The 17,643-nt window shown below is 39.9% G+C and overlaps 1 protein-coding gene across 1 annotated transcript in view; it reads right to left on the bottom strand.

The window, feature by feature from the left end:
- Positions 1 to 785: 785 nt before the first annotated feature.
- LOC109935393 (arylsulfatase J-like) overlaps positions 786 to 17,643 on the bottom strand; it is an 18,466-nt gene continuing 1,608 nt past the window's right edge. The window contains exon 2 of the mRNA XM_020534028.2: positions 786 to 2,538. Coding sequence (XP_020389617.1) covers positions 1,167 to 2,538 — 1,372 coding nt within the window. The 3' untranslated portion in view covers positions 786 to 1,166. The remainder of the gene's footprint in view (positions 2,539 to 17,643) is intronic.

Genomic DNA, 17,643 nt, shown 5'->3' with positions numbered 1-17,643 from the left:
GGCCTGGAATGGAGTGGGGACAGCCAGCGGCCTGGAATGGAGTGGGGACAGCCAGCGGCCTGGAGAGGAGTGGGGACAGCCAGGGACCTGGAGCGGTGTGGGGACAGCCAGGGACCTGGAGCGGAGTGGGGACAACCAGCGGCCTGGAGTGGTATGGGGACAACGGCCAGTGGGCCTGGAGCGAAGATGGCTTCTGTTTGGGAACCGATGCAGCCTGGGTAGACCACATGAAAACCCTTATAGAAAGACTGTAATGTCTATCTTTTTAGCTTTAGTTCTTATTTAATAACTTATATTACATATATCTGTAACGTAGTGTAACCTTTTTTCTTGTACCTAAGATTTGTACCCAGGTACTTTGTACCTAAAATGATATCATACATTGGCGACATTGCACAATTTTCACTGTACTCCTGTTCTTTTTTAACTTGAGTACACGTGACAATAAACCTAATTCTGACTGACCAACAGCATTAAAATGAGGAACAAAAACAGAAATTGCTGGAAGCTCAGCAGGTCTGGCAGCAACTGTGAAGATAAAAATCAAAGTTAACGCTTCGGGTCCGGTGACCCTTCACAGATGCTGGCAGACCTTCTGAGCTTCCAGCAATTTCTGTTTTTGTTCCTGATTTACAGCATTTGCAGTTCTTCGGTTTTTGTTTAGCATTAAAATGAGGTTAGATGGTTAAAATGTCCAAGGCTGAAAGACACTTGTATTTTTTATTTTGTGTAGAAATTCAATTAAAAATCTGATATAAACATTATCTTTACAAACACGTGTTCCCAAACTTGACCCAAATGAGAGCAAAAACATATTTTTCAGTACACCTGAGAAGAAAGGGGTGTCTTGGATTTCCACTGATACAAATCTATGCATTCTCTAAAAAGAAAGACATATTTACACCTTTCACCCTGTATCTCACTATACTGGTGAGTGAAGTGCAGAGGGAGGCAGGCCCTGTCCATCTCTTGAGCAGCCCTCATTAATCTTCTGTTGGTCCTGTGTGGGCCACAGGTAAGATAAAATACCCTCCCAGATTGTACATTAATCTGTTGCTGATATATCAAAAATACCTAACGCTAGCACCATCTTTAAAGTGTAAAGTGCTATCATAGCACTGATTAGACATTTTTCTTTTATATAACTTAAATCTCGAAAGTGAGCACTAACCCCAAACAGGTTTTTTGAATCGTAGTATGGTGTTACAGATGTTGCAGGGCCTTTCTCCCAAATTGCTATTAAGTTGGTTCTTTTCCTCATCATCCCCATTATCCCATGGCACCCAAGCACCACCATTAAGGTCAGGATTGCTTCTTGGGTCTTTTGGTGGGTACTTGACAGGAACGGCAGTTTTGTTGTACTGAGCAAGTCTCAAGAGCAACCTCTTGACAACCTCAGGATACTGCTGAGAAAGATCAACTCTTTCATACGGATCAGCTGTTATGTTAAACAGCCAAACAGATTTTCCTTTGGCCCATATTATTCTTTCAAGATTCCACCATTTCCCGCCAAAATTTGGGAAGGTTTGAGGGGGGATCCAGTCACTGAAGCCCGGGTTTCCAGTGAGTAGTTTCCAATCTCTGACTCGGATTGCTGCCTGGACAGCTGTGTCCCAAATTCCAAATCCATCATGAGGTGATCTGGTTTTAACACGTGTGTAAAGAGGATCAATGTTATGCAGTATATCAGTCCGTGGAGAAGGTTTACCTTCACTGATTGTTTCCCATACATCATATCCATCAAGTCCCAAATTCTCCTCAAGTTCTCCCTCTGCCAGTGTCACTAGAGTCGGGTACCAGTCTGTGATGTGCATCAATCCTTGACTCACACTTCCTTTGTTTTTTATTAGAGGACTATGTACAAAGCCAATACCACGAATTCCTCCTTCCCAGTAAGTTCCTTTCCGCCCACGAAGCGGCCAGTTGCTCCCTCCAGCTAATGGTTGGCCTCCGTTGTCTGAGGAATAGATTATCACAGTATTGTTGTAGTAACCGTATTTTTTTAATGCCTTTGTAATGTTATTCACCGCTTCGTCCAAACACGTAACCATAGCAGCATATCTCCGCCGGCCTATGTTCTCAATTGACATGTACCGGCCCAGGTACTTTTTGGGTACCTGCAGAGGTGTGTGTACAGCTTGGAAAGCTATGTAGAGAAAGATTGGCTCCTTAGGGTTGTGCAATGCTAAAATATCGATTGCTTTTTGGGTGTACAAGAAGGTTGAATAAGAATGAGCTCGGTACTCCCAAGCTACATTTTCATCCTTATGCAAGTCATAGCCACAACTCTTGGGTCCTTCGCAGATATCGTGGGTGTAATAATCACCACTACCGGTAAGTGATCCAAAAAATGTATCAAATCCTTTTCGAGTTGGAAGACACTCCTTTTTATAAAAGCCTAGATGCCATTTTCCAATCATATGTGTTGAGTAGCCAGCTTCTTGAAGTTTTTGAGGTAGTGTTACATTAGCAAGGGGTATACAATTAGGCTGCCCAGCTCTTATGATAGAATGCTGAAGTCCTGTGTGTATCTGGTACCTACAAAACAAAATAAAAGAAGACAACATCAATCCATTTCACTGTGTAATAATATTTTCAATGTATTTACACAATAAGCTGGGCCAGGTTCTGCTGTGAGCAGTAAACGACTATCTTGCCAGACAATAATCTGTACAAACACTAATATTGTGTTACGATTTACCATACTGTTAAAAGTAGCATTTAGATTGGAATCTTAACTTTCTGTGGTGAGTTTAGTTTGTATCCTTCATGTCAGTATAGCAGCATCATGAAATTTGATCTGATTGAATATGGTGTCACGATTGAGATGCCATTTTCACACAGCGCATGAAGGAGCGTCAGAATCTTGGACAACAACTTTAGATTTCATCGGTTAACATCCACAGGATAGGTCACAATGCATGTCGTTAAGATCTCATCAATGCTAAACATCTCTGCTTATGTCAGAACAAGAACTGGCCTAATGGTAGTCAGGGCAATAAGAACAAACAACGATAAGAAAAATGTTGACACAATCATGTTCATTAAAAGCAGTCACCTACTTCTGCTGATATTGGAAAGTTGGGTCAGGTACAGGGTCAGAACAACCTACAGGTTGCTTTATCAGAGTGATTAAATTAGTGAATTAGCAAGAAATGTGTAGAATGAGACACTGATAGAAATAAATAGATGAAAGGAGGGGGTCAGGCCATTTAGAATAGTTTTAAGAGATTGTCAGAAGTCCACAGTTTATGAGGGACAAGCTGAATCATCTGGGTGTCTTAGGGAAACTTGGTCATCTAATGCTGAAGCAATGTTACAGTTATTATGATGTAGTTGTCTGTGTGAAAAGAACTAGATTCAACAACACACTCAAATGCAAACTGTGAAAAATTACTTGCCTAAAATCATAGATTCCTGACAACAGTCACTGGAAGTCATTGGCTGATTTGCACATAAATAGTAGAAAGCGTTTCAAGCCGCACCATTATCTTCTCAGCAATATTCATATTGGGATCTGAGAGCTTAATCCATTAATAAACCAACAACTGAATTGAAATTATGAATGATTCAGTGCTTCATTCCTATTTATTTGGTGAGATACTTATAAATTATCTTGCCTTTTTAGACCAGTTACAAATACTGCAGTTTTAGAGAACTCCCTCAAAGGAGTGAGATTAGCCAGAAATTCATTTTCTCAAGAAGATGATGTTCTGTTGCTGTAGCGACTCATCTAAAGTTTCCAATTAGACTTGCAAGTCTAGGGGACATGGCAGAGGCCTGAAGAAAGCATTCTTAGCAGGGAAGTTTGCAGTTCGGTTCACTGTTATAGTATGTTTCTGCACTTGATTTACATGAAGTGGAAAGAAGTAGAAGCAAATGCATTGGATTTGGAGGAAATGAATCTGCAGGAAACTCACGAAGTGACTCCCCATTAGAACTTGAACTTGCATTAATTTTAATCAAATTACTTTCAAAAATAACTTTGCAGTGCCAGAACAGTCTTTCAAATCTTGATAATGAGACCATTGCATTTGTCTTTGACTTTAAGCTTCAGTGTTCTCTAAATTTAGGTGACACGCAAAAGGTTCCTTGGACATTAAGACTTTGTCAGGACTTGCTTTGTTCTGCTGATGAGATTTTCTGTCTTTCCCTTCACCTCTCCAGTTGCTTGCTAAGTTCTCAAAAGTGACAGTGGGGAGCTGCAAAGATAGCTTTTACAGATAACTATAATTAGAGGGCTAATTCTGGTGATATTAAGCCTACTGCTGGCACCAAATATATGCAATTGATAAGTTTAATCAAACCTGACAGGATTAAGCAGTGAGAAAACAGTGTTTTTTTTCTCAAACCATGTCATCTGTCATGTCAGAAGGCACCAAAATACTGTTGAACTCTGACCCAGACGGGGAAAGAAAATGAAAAGGACAACTGAATTCACGCTGCTCGTAGGTGGCTTCAATGGACCAATATTCGGGGAATACTGGTTCACTTTCTGTTCATCTTTTTCCTTAAGAAGGTCTAACCTTGAAGGCTTGAAGTGTAAATTTTAGTGATTAAATGTTAATGCATATATACAGAATTATACTGCAACAATCGAAAGGGTTTAATCCATCAACATTTTATGCATAATGATTTGTTACAAGGATAACTCAGAATTTCATTATTATTCACATTGAATGATTTCCCTAATAGCTATTTAGTGGTACAGAAATTGAACAGTGCTGAAAAAAAAGACATATTTTGACAAGGTTTTTCTTCATGTATCTTCTCATCGGCATGTGAAATGTCCAAATGAGGGAAAGATGAAAAGCTTCAACAAAAGATTTGTCCTTTTTCCAACAACAGTCAAATTTCATGAACTAAAGCTGGGATTTGTGCACACCCACCCACCCACCACCAAACCTCAGGCAGAAGTACAGCAGGTGTGTAAAATAGGGGCAGAGCCCTTCTTATTCCAGTCAGGCTCTGCCCAGATTAAATTTCATTCTTTGTTTCCAGGAGGAGGCCTTGTAAATATTCAAATGTCACAATCCTGTGATGTAATCAAACCCTGACACGAATTTATTTCCATGCCCTGAAATCTCAAAGGGTGTTGTATATGTCTATGAAAACCAATATTGGAAGGACTCAGAAGAAGCCTGGCATAGTCATATTATTTATTTTTGTTTATTTCCTTATCGGGCTTGGACCTTCCCTACATTGAACCTTCCCTCCTCCCCTGTCAGTGCGACTAACACTCAATTCTCCCACCCTGCCGACTCAGTCAATGGGCTGAGTGGCCAATGCTGGTTTCTACTTCTTGTGATCACAGTGTTTCTAATCATTCTCAACAGTCCCCAATGGTGGGTGGAATTCTCACTCCTTCCCACTGATGCCTCCATTCTTGTTTGAGTGAGAATTGACTTACAGTGCCTGAATACAAAATATTCCGGGCTTCAGAAAGAAAAATGTAAATTGCTGGAAAAAGCTCAGCATGTCTGACAGCATCTATGGAGCGAAATTAGAGTTAACATTTCAGGTCCGGTGATCCTTCTTCAGAACCAGCAATTTCTGCTTTCGTTTCTGATTTCCAGCATCCACAGTTCTTTCAGTGCTTTTTTGTCCTGGGCTTCAACTCTGCATGGATGTGCAAGACTTTTCCCCACTTCAGCTCCAACATCCTATACTGCTATTATATTGAACTGTGCCTCAAAGACTCTTACCAATTTTTACGGATGCACGATAGAAAGCATTCTATCTGGATGCATCACAGCTTGGTATGACAACTGCTCTGCCCAAGACCGTAAGAAACTACCGAGAGTTGTGAACACAGCCCAGTCCTTCATGCAAGCCAACCTTCCATCTATTGACTCCATCTACACTTCTCACTGCCTCGGGAAACGCAGTCAACATAATTAAAGACCCCTCCCACCCCAGTTATAATTCCTTCCAATCTCTTCCGTTGGGCAGAAGATACAAAAGCTTAAACACATGGACTAAGAGATTCAAGAACAGCATCATCTCCGCTGTTATTTGACTGTTACATGGACCTCTCAAATTTCAAATTTAGTGTTCACCTTGCTCTTGGTGCACTATCTCTGCAGGCATAACATTGTATTCTTCACTCTGTTCTATTACCCTAACACACTTTGTATGGTATGATCACCTTGTACTGAACGCAAAACAAAACTTTTCACTGTACCTAGGTGAATGTGACAATAATAAGTCAAATCACAAATCAATAATCATACTTGTTGTTCAAGCATGTGGATGAATAAAATTTAAATTAACTCGAATTGAAAAGATCAAAGCTGACTTTGTTATCATCATCTAGATTGACAATTTAAAAAAAGTGTTGCACCACAGAACTTCTGGCTTCCAAATACAGTCCGGTGTTATTGCATTCACTGTTTGACATTCCAGATGGTGGCAGCTATAGGTTTGGGTTAATGTTCCCATTGAAGTATTTCAGTTGTGATATCATCATTATAAACATTGCAGAGAAAGCTTTCCTGATAACACTGCAGACGGTTGTTAGTTATACTTCTGCTAAACAACAGTGATAAGACAACCACAAGCTTTTACCATAATTGCTCTCCTCCCTCTTGTCTCTAATGACATAAAACTCCCCTTTAAAGGATTCAGTTATGTGCAATACTTTTTACATGTTCAGTCAGAACACAAATTATTTGGAACTGTTCCCATACTAAACTGGAGCATTTAGTAGGTTGAAAAGAATGTAGTTAAATGCAATCTGTATGAAAAGAATCAGCTTAACTTTGTTCAATGTATTTGATTCTGTCTGACATTTCTGCATATTTGAAAGCTAAAACCCTTTCTATACTTTCTGGTTTAACTAATGGTGCTGTAATAGATGTGGAATTTTATTGGCATTGGTCCAAAATGTGTTCCTTATTATGGGCCTCAAAGAAATAGAATAGGCAGTAAGAACTTGATTTTAAAAAAACACCTAAATAATGACGGCCTGCAACATATTAGGTTCTGATAAGCAAATTAGTGTTTCAGAGGAAACGGATCAAAATAGTCACTTTTTAAATGTTTATTTGGTACTTTTAGTATGTCAGGCAATGTCCAGATACAATCAGTTCTTGGTAATTGCATTAAACCCTGACAACTGCTTCTCGCAAATGTATACACAGCTGTAAAAAGTAAATGTTTATTTTATATTTGAAACTATACAACTTAGCTTAAACAAAAGTGATGGTGTAGGGTAGCCATTTGCCAAAACTAATTCCGAATTTCTACGATTTTGCTGTTCATTATTTATGCCCTGCGTTTCCATGCTCAGCTTAAAAGAAATGATCCAAATCACAATGAACTATCTATGAGAGAACATTTCTCCCATCATCTCAGAAGCTGGAAAATAGCACACTACTAAATCAATGTGCATTGTCCCAATAATTTGGCCACATTTATTTACAGCTGAAAGACCGGCATTTTCAAGGTGCCAAAACTGTACCAAACGTACCACCCGTTTCAAACAAAGTGGAAACTGAGTCAAGAAATAAAAATGGAAAATGTTAATTGGCAGTTTGGATAATATTGTGGAGACTGAAATGGAGTTAGCAACCGGGATTTTGCCACAAACATCAGGATTCAGTCACTGGGACCAAGTGGGAGTCCAAGGCCTTGACTTACTCTCTTGCGTTGGGTGTGCATAGGTGTGAGAAATGCCAGATTCGCAAATGTGACGTTGAAAAACATCTACCCGCACTCTCCCATTTTTAGTTGGGTGGAGGGCATTAGTGTGGGTTGAAGCCAGGCTGGGCAACAGGCAACCAGGGAGGAGAGGAGGAGGCTGCCAATTCCTGAGGTGTTCCCAGGCACTGTGCTCACAGTTCTAAAATTACCATTAAACCATCAGCAATAGGAACAGGAATAGGCAATTCAACCCCTTGAACCTGCTCCACCTTTCAATAGGATCATGGCTGATTAGACACTCTTCACTTCCACTTTCCTGCCCTTTCCACATAACCCTCAATTTCCCATATTGATCAAGAATCCATGATAGTGTTAAATATACACAAAGACTCTGTCCCCACAGCTTTCTGTGGCAAGGAGTTCCAAAGACTCAAAACCGTCTGAGAGAAGAAGTCCCTCCTCATCTCAGTCTTAAATAGGCACCCCTTAATTCTGAGACTATGCCCTTTGGTCCCAGACTCTCCCATGAGGGGAAACATCCTCTCACCATTTATCCTGCCAAATCCCTTAAGAATTCTACATGTCTCAATGAGATTACCTCTCATTCTTCTAAGTGCCAATATCAGCCATAATCGAATGGTAGAGCAGACGTAATTGGCCAAATGGCCTAATTCTACTTCAATGTCTTATTATGGTCTTATAGTAAGTAGCGCTCAAACCTGTTTAATCGTGGCTCATAAGAAAATCTCTCCATTACTGGGCATCATTCAAGTGAAACATCTCTGAACTGCCTCCAATTAAATAATATCTTTTCTCAAAACTGCTCACCGTATTCCACATGTGATCTCACCAGCACCTTGTACAGTTGCAGTAAGGCTTCCGTGCTCTTGTATTCCAACCTTCTTGCAATAAGGACCAACACTGCATTAGCCTTTCTGATTACCTGCTGTACCTATGTGTTAGCTTTCTCTGTTTCATTCACAAGTCTTCCCAATCTCTTTGTATTTTAGCTTTCTACAGTTTTTCTCTATTTAAATAATACTGTTCTTTTTTCCTCCTTTACAAAATGAATAACTTCACATTTTCCAACATTATACTCTATTTACCAACCTTTTGCCCATTTACCTATCAATATCTCTCTGTAAGCTACTTGGTATCCCTCTCACAGACAGCTTTTTCACCTATTTTTGCATCATCTGCAAACATTCACATCCTTCCTGCAAATCATTAATATATATTATAAACAGTTGCAGTCCCAGCACTGATTCTTGTAGAACCTCATTAATCATCAACCTGAAAAAGAAGCCCTTATCTCCACTAGCTGTTTCCTGCCCATTAGCTAATTCTCTATCATACCAAAATACCACCTCCAGCACTGTGGGCTCTTCTCTTACAACTTAACCTTTTGTGATGTACCTTGTTGAAGGCTATCTGGTAGTCCAAATCCGACACATCTACTTGTTCTCTTCTATCCACTCTGGTTGAGAATTCCTCAAAAAACTCCAATAAATTAGTAAGACACAATTTCCCTTTCATGAAGCCATGCTGATTCTGCTTGATTAGACTATGATTTTTAAATGTTCTGCAATTACTTTGTAAATAATTGATTCCAACACTTTTTCAACAATACACATCAAGCTAATCAGTCTGCAGCTACCTGCTTTTTGCTTCCCTCTCTTTTTGAATAAGTGTGTCACATTCCAAGCATCCACAATCCAAGGATTTTTGGAAAATTACAACCAATGCATTCACAGTTTCTGTAGCAACCCTTTTAGGATCCTAGATTGCAAGCCATCAGGACCAGGGAACCATCTGCCTGTAACACCATTAGTTTGTCTATTAATATTCCTCTAGTGATGGTGATGGAACTTAATTCCTCCCCCAAATTTTTTCATATGAATGAGACGTTCGAAGCATCTTCCACCATAAAGAAGCAAAATGTCATTTACTTAATGTCATTTAACTCATTTATTTGTTTCCCATAATCATTTTCCCAGATTCATTTTCTAAAGGGCCTTTGTTCACTTTGACCTCTCTCTTTCTTTTTATACATTTAAAGAAGTTCTTGTTATCAATTTTTAACATTCCTCACTTGTTTGCCCTCATAGTTTATTTCCTCTGTTATCTTTTTCATCCTCTTTTGCTGGATTCTTAGTTTATTCTAGTCTTCAAAGCTGACACTGACTTTTACCTCCTTGTATGCTTTTTCTTTCAACCTAATGACCTCCTTAACTTCCTTGGTTAGCCATGTTTGGTTTATCCCTCCCCTAGAATCTTCCCTCCTAACTTGGATGTATTTTCTTAGAATCAGAGAATCTCTACAGTGGGGAAAGAAGCCATTTGGCCCATCAAGTCTAGACCAATCCTTTGAAGAGCATCCCATCCAAACCCAGATCCTACCCTATCCCCATAATTCCACATTTACCCTGGCTACCACACATCATCTGCGCATCTCTGGATATTTTAGCATAACTGAACCAACTAACCTGCATACCTTTAGACTGTGGGAGGGAACCAGAGCACCCAGCAGAAATCCACACAGACATGGGGAGAATGTGCAAACTCCACACAGACAGTCATCCAAGGCTGAGAATTGAACCAGGATCCATGGTGCTGTGAGGCAGCAGTGCTAATCACTGAGTCATCCTTTTTGCTGACAGTAATGAATTCCCTCCTCAAGTGTCTATTACTGCTTGCTTACTATCATTGCCGCTAATATATCTATCCAGTTTACTTTAGCTAACTCTATTCTCATTTCATTGTAATTCTTTTTATTTGAACACAGTTGTTTCCAACCCACATTTCTCACTCTTGAACTGAATGTTATGTTATGAACACTACTTCCGAGCGAACATTTACGCTGAGGTTATTTATTAAGCCTGCCTCATTACCCATATTTGAATCCAAGATTGTCTGCTCCCTGGTTGACTCCATGGATTATGACTTTAGGAAATGCACTCTATGAATCTGTTGTCCTAGTTACCCTTTCCAATTTGATTAACCTAGTAAACATGAAGATTAAAGTTACCCATGATTATTGCTCTAATCTTTTTCTACGCTCCTACATATTTGTTGATTTGTCACCTTTCCTACAGAGTGGCAACTGTTTGGGGTCCGTATATTACTCCTACCAATGTCTTCTTTCCATTGCTGTGTTTTTTTTACCTCTGCCCAAACGGACTCCAAATCAAGTGAGCCTAGATCATAGAATCATGGAATTTTACAGTACAGAAGGAGGCCATTGGATCCACTGTGTCTGTATCATCTCTCCCAACTGTCCTCATTTCATCTCATTAGAAGAGTGTTTCCCAACTACCTTTCCCATCCCTCCTGTCTCTCTGAAAGTTCAAAGATCCCTTAATGTTAAGTTCCCAGTTTTGATCTCTTTGCAACCACGTTTTCGTAATGGCTATGAGATCATATTCATTTACCTTGATTTGCGCCATCAATTCCTCTACCTTATTCCAAATGCTTTGTGCATGAAGATACAAAGCCTTTAACTTTGTTCTATTATCAAACTTCCAACACCTATATCATTCCTTGGTGCTATATGACATTCACACGTTCTTTCCTTTTGTTTTCTGGTAACAATCTGCCCATTATTAACCTGCAACTGATCCCAAACTCCCACCATTTAGTTTAAAGCCCTATTCACAGCCCTAGTTAAGTGATTCACCAGGACTCTGGTCCCAGCATGATGCAGGTGGAGCGTATACCATCGGAACAGCTCTCTCCTTCCCCAGTACCAGTGCAGAATATTCTGGGTGCAGTCTGACAAATGCTCTGTAGAGGGTATCTACCTCTCAAATTTAGACATTCAACAGCATGACCATTGCTGAATCCTCCACTATCAACATTCTTGGGGTCACCATTAACCAGGAACGTAATTGAATCAGCCACATAAACACTGTGGCCACAAGAGCAATTAAACAACTGGGAGTTCTGGAGGTTAAGAATGTGATGAAGTACCCCAACTTGTCCGAATGAGCGCAGCTCCAAGAGTTCTCGCAATTTGGATGTGAACATAGGAGGTACTGTTAGTAAGTTTGCAGATGACACCAAAGTTGGAGGTGTAGTGGACAACGAAGACGGTTACCCCACAGTATAATGAGATCTTGATGGGCCAATGGGCCAAGGAGTGGCAGATGGAGTCTAACTTAGATAAATGTGAGGTGCTGCATTTTGGAAAGGGGAATCAGGGCAGGACTTATACACTTAATGGTAAGGTTCTGGGGAGTGTTGCTGAACAAAGAGATCCTTGGAGTGCAGGTTGATAGTTCCTTGAAAGTGGAGTCACATGTAGGTAGGATAGTGAAGAATGTGTTTGGTATGCTTGCCTTTATTGGTCAGTGCATTGAGTATAGGAGTTGGGCAGTCATTTTGCAGCTGTACAGGACATTGGTCAGGCCACTATTGGAATACTGCATGCAATTCTGGTCTCCCTGCTATAGGAAGGATGTTGTGAAACTTGAAAGGGCTCATAAAAGATTTACAAGGATTGCCAGGTTTGGAGTGTTTGAGTTATAGAGAGAGGCTGAAAAGACTGGGGCTATTTTCCCTGGAGTGTCGGAGGCTGAGGGGTGACCTTATAGAGGTTTATAAAATCATGAGTGGCATGATTAGGGTAAATAGACAAGGTCTTTTCCCCGAGGTGGGGAGTCCAAAACTAGAAGGTATACGTGTAAAGTGAGAGGGGAAAGATTTAAGGGGCAACTTTTTCACAAAGAGGGTGGTGCATGTATAGAAATGAGCTGCCAGAGGAACTGTTGGAAGCTGGTACAATTACAACATTTAAAAGACATCTGGATGGGTATATGAATAGGAAGGGTTTAGAGGGATATAGGCCAAATGCTGGCAAATGGGACTAGATTTATTTAGGATATCTGGTCAGCATGGATCCATTGGACCGAAGGGTCTGTTTCTGTGCTGTATATCTGTATAACTCTATAAAGCTTGACACCATCCAGGACAATGTGGACTGCTTGATGGGCACCACATCTAACACCTTCAGCATTCACTCTCTCTGCTCCAGATGCATAGTCTTAGCAGTTTGTACCATCTCGAAATTGCATTGCAACAACTCACTGAACGCTCCTTACAGGCACCTTCCATGACCTCTGCAAACTAGAAGGACAAGGGCAGCAGATGCATGGGAACATATAGCTGTAAGTTTCCTTCCAAGTCAAGCACCATCCTGACTTGGAACTATACCACCATTCTTTCATTGCTGCTGGGTCAAAACCCTGGAATTACTCTCTATATCCCAAGGACTGTAGCAGTTCAATAAACCCCTCACTACTATCTTCCCAAGGAGAATTAAGGATGGGCAATAGATGCTACAGATCCTACATCCTGAGAATGAATAACATAAAAGTTGATTGCTTGTGGGAATTTTAATGATATATGGTTGGTTTACGACATCGGTTGTTTTCCTGATGTAGAGGCTATTGAACAGTACAAATAGCTCTAGTCGATTTTTACAACCAATTAGTTCCAGTTTCTGATATAGGTACATTTTTGCTAAGCATCAAAAAACTCAGCTTCTGTCAATAGAATGAATCTCATATTCTATTCGACAGTACAAGTAAATGACTTCTGATAATTCTATCATTTCTAATTTCATCCTCTGTATATTCTCAATACCTTCACCTAAATATAAAGTACAGCTTTAAAGTAAATATTTGATTTTAACTTTGCATTGCATCTAATGCATCAGTCAATCTAGGCAACCCAGTGGGAGCTGATATCTCAGTGTCAGCCAACACTGGGAATGAGATCCAAGTTTTCCAGTCTAATTACTCAATGATTTTTTCCACTTCTTAAAACTTACGCAACATAATTTTCAGGTTGAGAAATTCTACTTCAAATCCTCTGCTGAGATTCTTTCATGGTCAGCTCCTGACTTGGAAAGCATTGAGCAACTACATGGCGGTCGGAGTCATATCATGAACAAGAAACCAGTTGTTTGAGAGCAATGCAAGTATCATCCTGCATCTTTCTGCCACAAGCCAATTGCAAGCAGCATCTTGCTGGATCACTAAAATGTCAGGAGAGGGTTACAAAACAATGTGAAATCACTGAGAGGTAAAATGAATGGAAGTGGTTGAAGTTCTCCTGGTGGGAGCTGAGAAGTCCACATTTTACACATTGATAATAAATTCTGCTTAAAAAGATAATGTTGAAGATGATCCACAATTCAATGAGGATGTGCTATTAAACTGATATACTCCTCATGCTTTCTGTTTGAAGATTCCAGTACTCTGGACTGTAAGATTTGTATTTTTGTTTTCATCATGTTTTCCATTTACACTGAAACTTAGTTGTCTAAAATGAAGCTTTATTGGTATATTACCCATTTACTTCACGTTACGTCCTACCATAATCAAGTAAGAAAAATCTCCATACTTTTTCATACATACTTGAATAATGCACATTCTGAAATGGTGCATCTATAGTTCAGAATTTAGCATGTTAAGTAGGACTGTCAAAAATACTTCATTTTTCATTTACGAACCAGCTTTAATGTTACGATTTGCCCAAGGCTCTTCACAGAAGTGAAGGAGCAATCTGATACTGAGCCAATTTGTAATCCTGAGGGACAAGAGCTCTATTTGTTAAAAAAAAACTGGTGTGAACAACTAGAAAGTTAAAGGGCAACATAAAATGAAAAAAATACGAGATTGTAAGGAAAAGAAATTCACTCAAACCAGTAAATGGGAGAGTTACAAAAAAAGCAAAGGGTTACAAAGCAGATAGCATGAGCTACAAAAAGGGACTATGAAAGTAAAATTGTATTAGATGCTAAAATCAATATAAAACTCTTTGACAATTTACAGGGTAGCTGACAGCAACGTGAGCTATTTAAAAACTTGTGATAATATAAATCTAAATGCATAAAAGGAGGACATGTAAGATTATTTTTCATCAGTATTACAGTGGAGGATATGGAGAGCGCTGTGGACTTTCCAAGGAAACCATTACCAAATCAGGAATTGGGGGAGCTCACCAAAATTAACATCAGGAAATTAACAAAGGTGAAGAAATTATGTTACTAAAAAGTGACAAATACCCAAGATCAGATGGTTTTCAACTAAGGTTTAAAAGAAGTAGGAAAGAGTTTGCAGATACCCTAGTTACGGACTTACAAGCTTTTAAATAAGAAATGATTTCTATCAATTGAAAATTGTACAAGTTACACTACTGGTTTAAAGAGGTGAGAAAAGGAAATCAAAGAATTATAGACCTTTTTGGTTATTAGCTTCTGTCACCAAATTACAAGGTTTTAAAACAGGTGTGGAGAGATTGAACATTTTCAGCTGATTGGAGAGAGCCAGAATTGATCTGTAAAGGGTATATCATGCTTAAGAAGCCTGATTAAATTTATGCAGTGATAAATAATGTAGTAAACAAATGAATATCAATGATTTTTTTAATGTCGATTACGAAGACATGTCATAAGGTATCTCATAGGATTCATTTGTTAAATTTAAAACTGATGAAGTTGGAGAAAAGGAGTTGATCTACCTGTACATAGGAGAGTGGCTGAGTGGCAGGAGGCAGAGTGTAGCAATGATGGGCAAGTACTCTAATTGATAGGATGGCATCAGTAAGCGCACAACAGGAGCCTCAACTGCTTGCTATTTAGTAATGACTTAGGTGCAGGGATAGATAGTCATATGTCCATGTTATTCACAAGGATAGTTGTCAATGTTACCAATATAGTTGGAAGAACAACATTAAAAACTGATAGTAATAGATTAAATGAATAAAACTGTGGCAACTGGATTTCAATATTGGTAATTGTGAGATCATTCACTTTGCACATATGAAGGTTAGAACAGAGTGTTTTCTAAATGGTGAGAAGTAGGAAACAGTGGACGTTTAAAGAGACTTACTAGTCCATGTACATAGATCATTGAATGTCATGGATGTATACTTACATATATACAAAGGTCAATTGAATGCTGGCCTTTGCACCTCGAAGATAAGAATACAAGCAGTTAAAGTCATGCTCCTGAATTCCCCAGTTAGGTTATACCTAATGTAATGTATTCGGTTCTGGACGGATCTTAAGAAGGATATTGTGGCCTTGGAGGAAGTGCAACATAGAGGTACTAAAATGCCGTAACTCCAGACACAGAAGAGGAACAGTTGTGCATACACATTTGGCACTCGCTCTGTCTGCTGACATTTGCACGGTTTCTCCCACTGTTAACATTATAGCTCTATGCCTGCTGTCCACATCACGTTTTCTCCTCCTGTCCCGATGCTGGCCTGCTTATTGCCTTTTTGCCAAGCCCTCACAACCCCACTTACTGTCTTGCTTGAGATGAGTTGAAGGCAGTAGGAGTCCAGGAAAAGGGCATCGGTGGGAGGCCATGAGGTCTCAGCAGAGGGGCAGCGAGCATGAGGCAGCGAGGTATCAAGTGGGGCAGGGAGAATAATGCTCTTTACTAGTGGAGTTTATTCTGTATCATCTTTACACAGATTGCTGGCTTGTGATGTCACTAAAAGTAACATTGTACACATCGTAATAAGAGATATGGGCAAAGATAGATTTATGGAATTAGGTCACAGATCAACCATGATCTCACTGAATGGCAGAAAAGAAACTAAATGGTTAATTTCTGCTCCTGTATTCCTGTAAAATAACTAGACATCAATTCAAAGAAGAAGATATTAGATGAGGTAACTGGTAATGTGGTAGAAAACTGAGTAATGAGGACATTCTTAAAGGTCAAAATGAATGCTGATTCAGAAAGACTTCGAGTAAAAATTCCAAGTAATGTGACCTATTTCACTTATTAGAGACACGGAAACTAGCATCATCTGAGATGTATAATATATATCAGGTAGCAAAATAGCTCCATAGGCCTGAACAGTGCTCTAAGCTGTTCAGTAGCCATACGCATGGTCAAGGTGAGTGACGAGCATCGATTTAATTAAATAGCTGCCTTCACCCACCTATCAACAATCTTGAGCAACCACAACTCATATCCCATATTCACAGTTTCAAGTCATCCTCATGCACTTTGCTCTGCGGCAAGCTTCACATCTGCATTTCAGTTTGTACACACTGCGAATCAACCGGGCCTCAAGTGGCTCGAACCAACACTCCCTGTCGCAATGTCTTCTCCCTTGTAAGATGTAGTGTTGTACAATTCAGGTATCAGCAGCTAATTGGTGAGGGAATTGCACCATGGTGGGCATTATTGGAGTGGCCACGATTGAAGCTATGGCCAGCAGCTGGACTGAAACCATCAAAGATGACAATATCCTTCCTCCCCACTTGCTCCTCCCCTTTAACCCACAATTTCCTTTGATTTGCAAACTGCAGAGCGTAAGAATGAGCTCTGAAGAAGTCATATCAGACTCGAAATATTAACTCTCCCCAGATGCTGCCAGAACTGCTGATGTTCTCCAGCACTTCCTGAGTTTTTTTAAATTTCAGATTTCCAGCATCTGCAGTATTTTGCTTTTATTCATGTAAAAGTGCACAATATTCCCGCCTCCCGCCTCCCCCACCCCCGCTCCCTGACCAGACCCCTATCCCTGTGCTGTTCTCCTGGGACATACCCAGGGACAACAAGCTGGCCAATCAGCAGGGCAGGAGCTTACAATTTAACCCCTTAAGCAATATCATCATTCTGCTGGATCTCAGCTGTACATTGTTTCTCAGTCCAACAACCCTTTCCTGATGTTGAGCGTCCAAGCTGTTTACAGGGTTTGACCAAGCTCTGTACAATGTAGCCATTGTTTGCATACTTTAACATTCAGACCCTATGAGGGGGCAAGGCCAACATTCTCATCTCTGTCTCTGCCACACTGAGAATAATTCCTCTTTGTAAAAAAAAGATTCAAAATCATATAGGGAGAACATTTCCATAAGATACGGAGGAGGAGGAGTGCTGTGAAGGATTGCAGAAAATAACAAATCAAACAAGTAACATTTACCTCTTCTGTCAACATCTCGGAAACAGGAGAGATAGTAGGAACTGC

The sequence above is a fragment of the Rhincodon typus genome, chromosome 1 (genome assembly GCF_021869965.1).
Source record: "Rhincodon typus isolate 14 chromosome 1, sRhiTyp1.1, whole genome shotgun sequence".
NCBI classification, from domain to species: domain Eukaryota; kingdom Metazoa; phylum Chordata; class Chondrichthyes; order Orectolobiformes; family Rhincodontidae; genus Rhincodon; species Rhincodon typus.
Note: the sequence above shows the minus strand (reverse complement) of the source record. Positions and strands in the feature narration are given on the sequence as shown.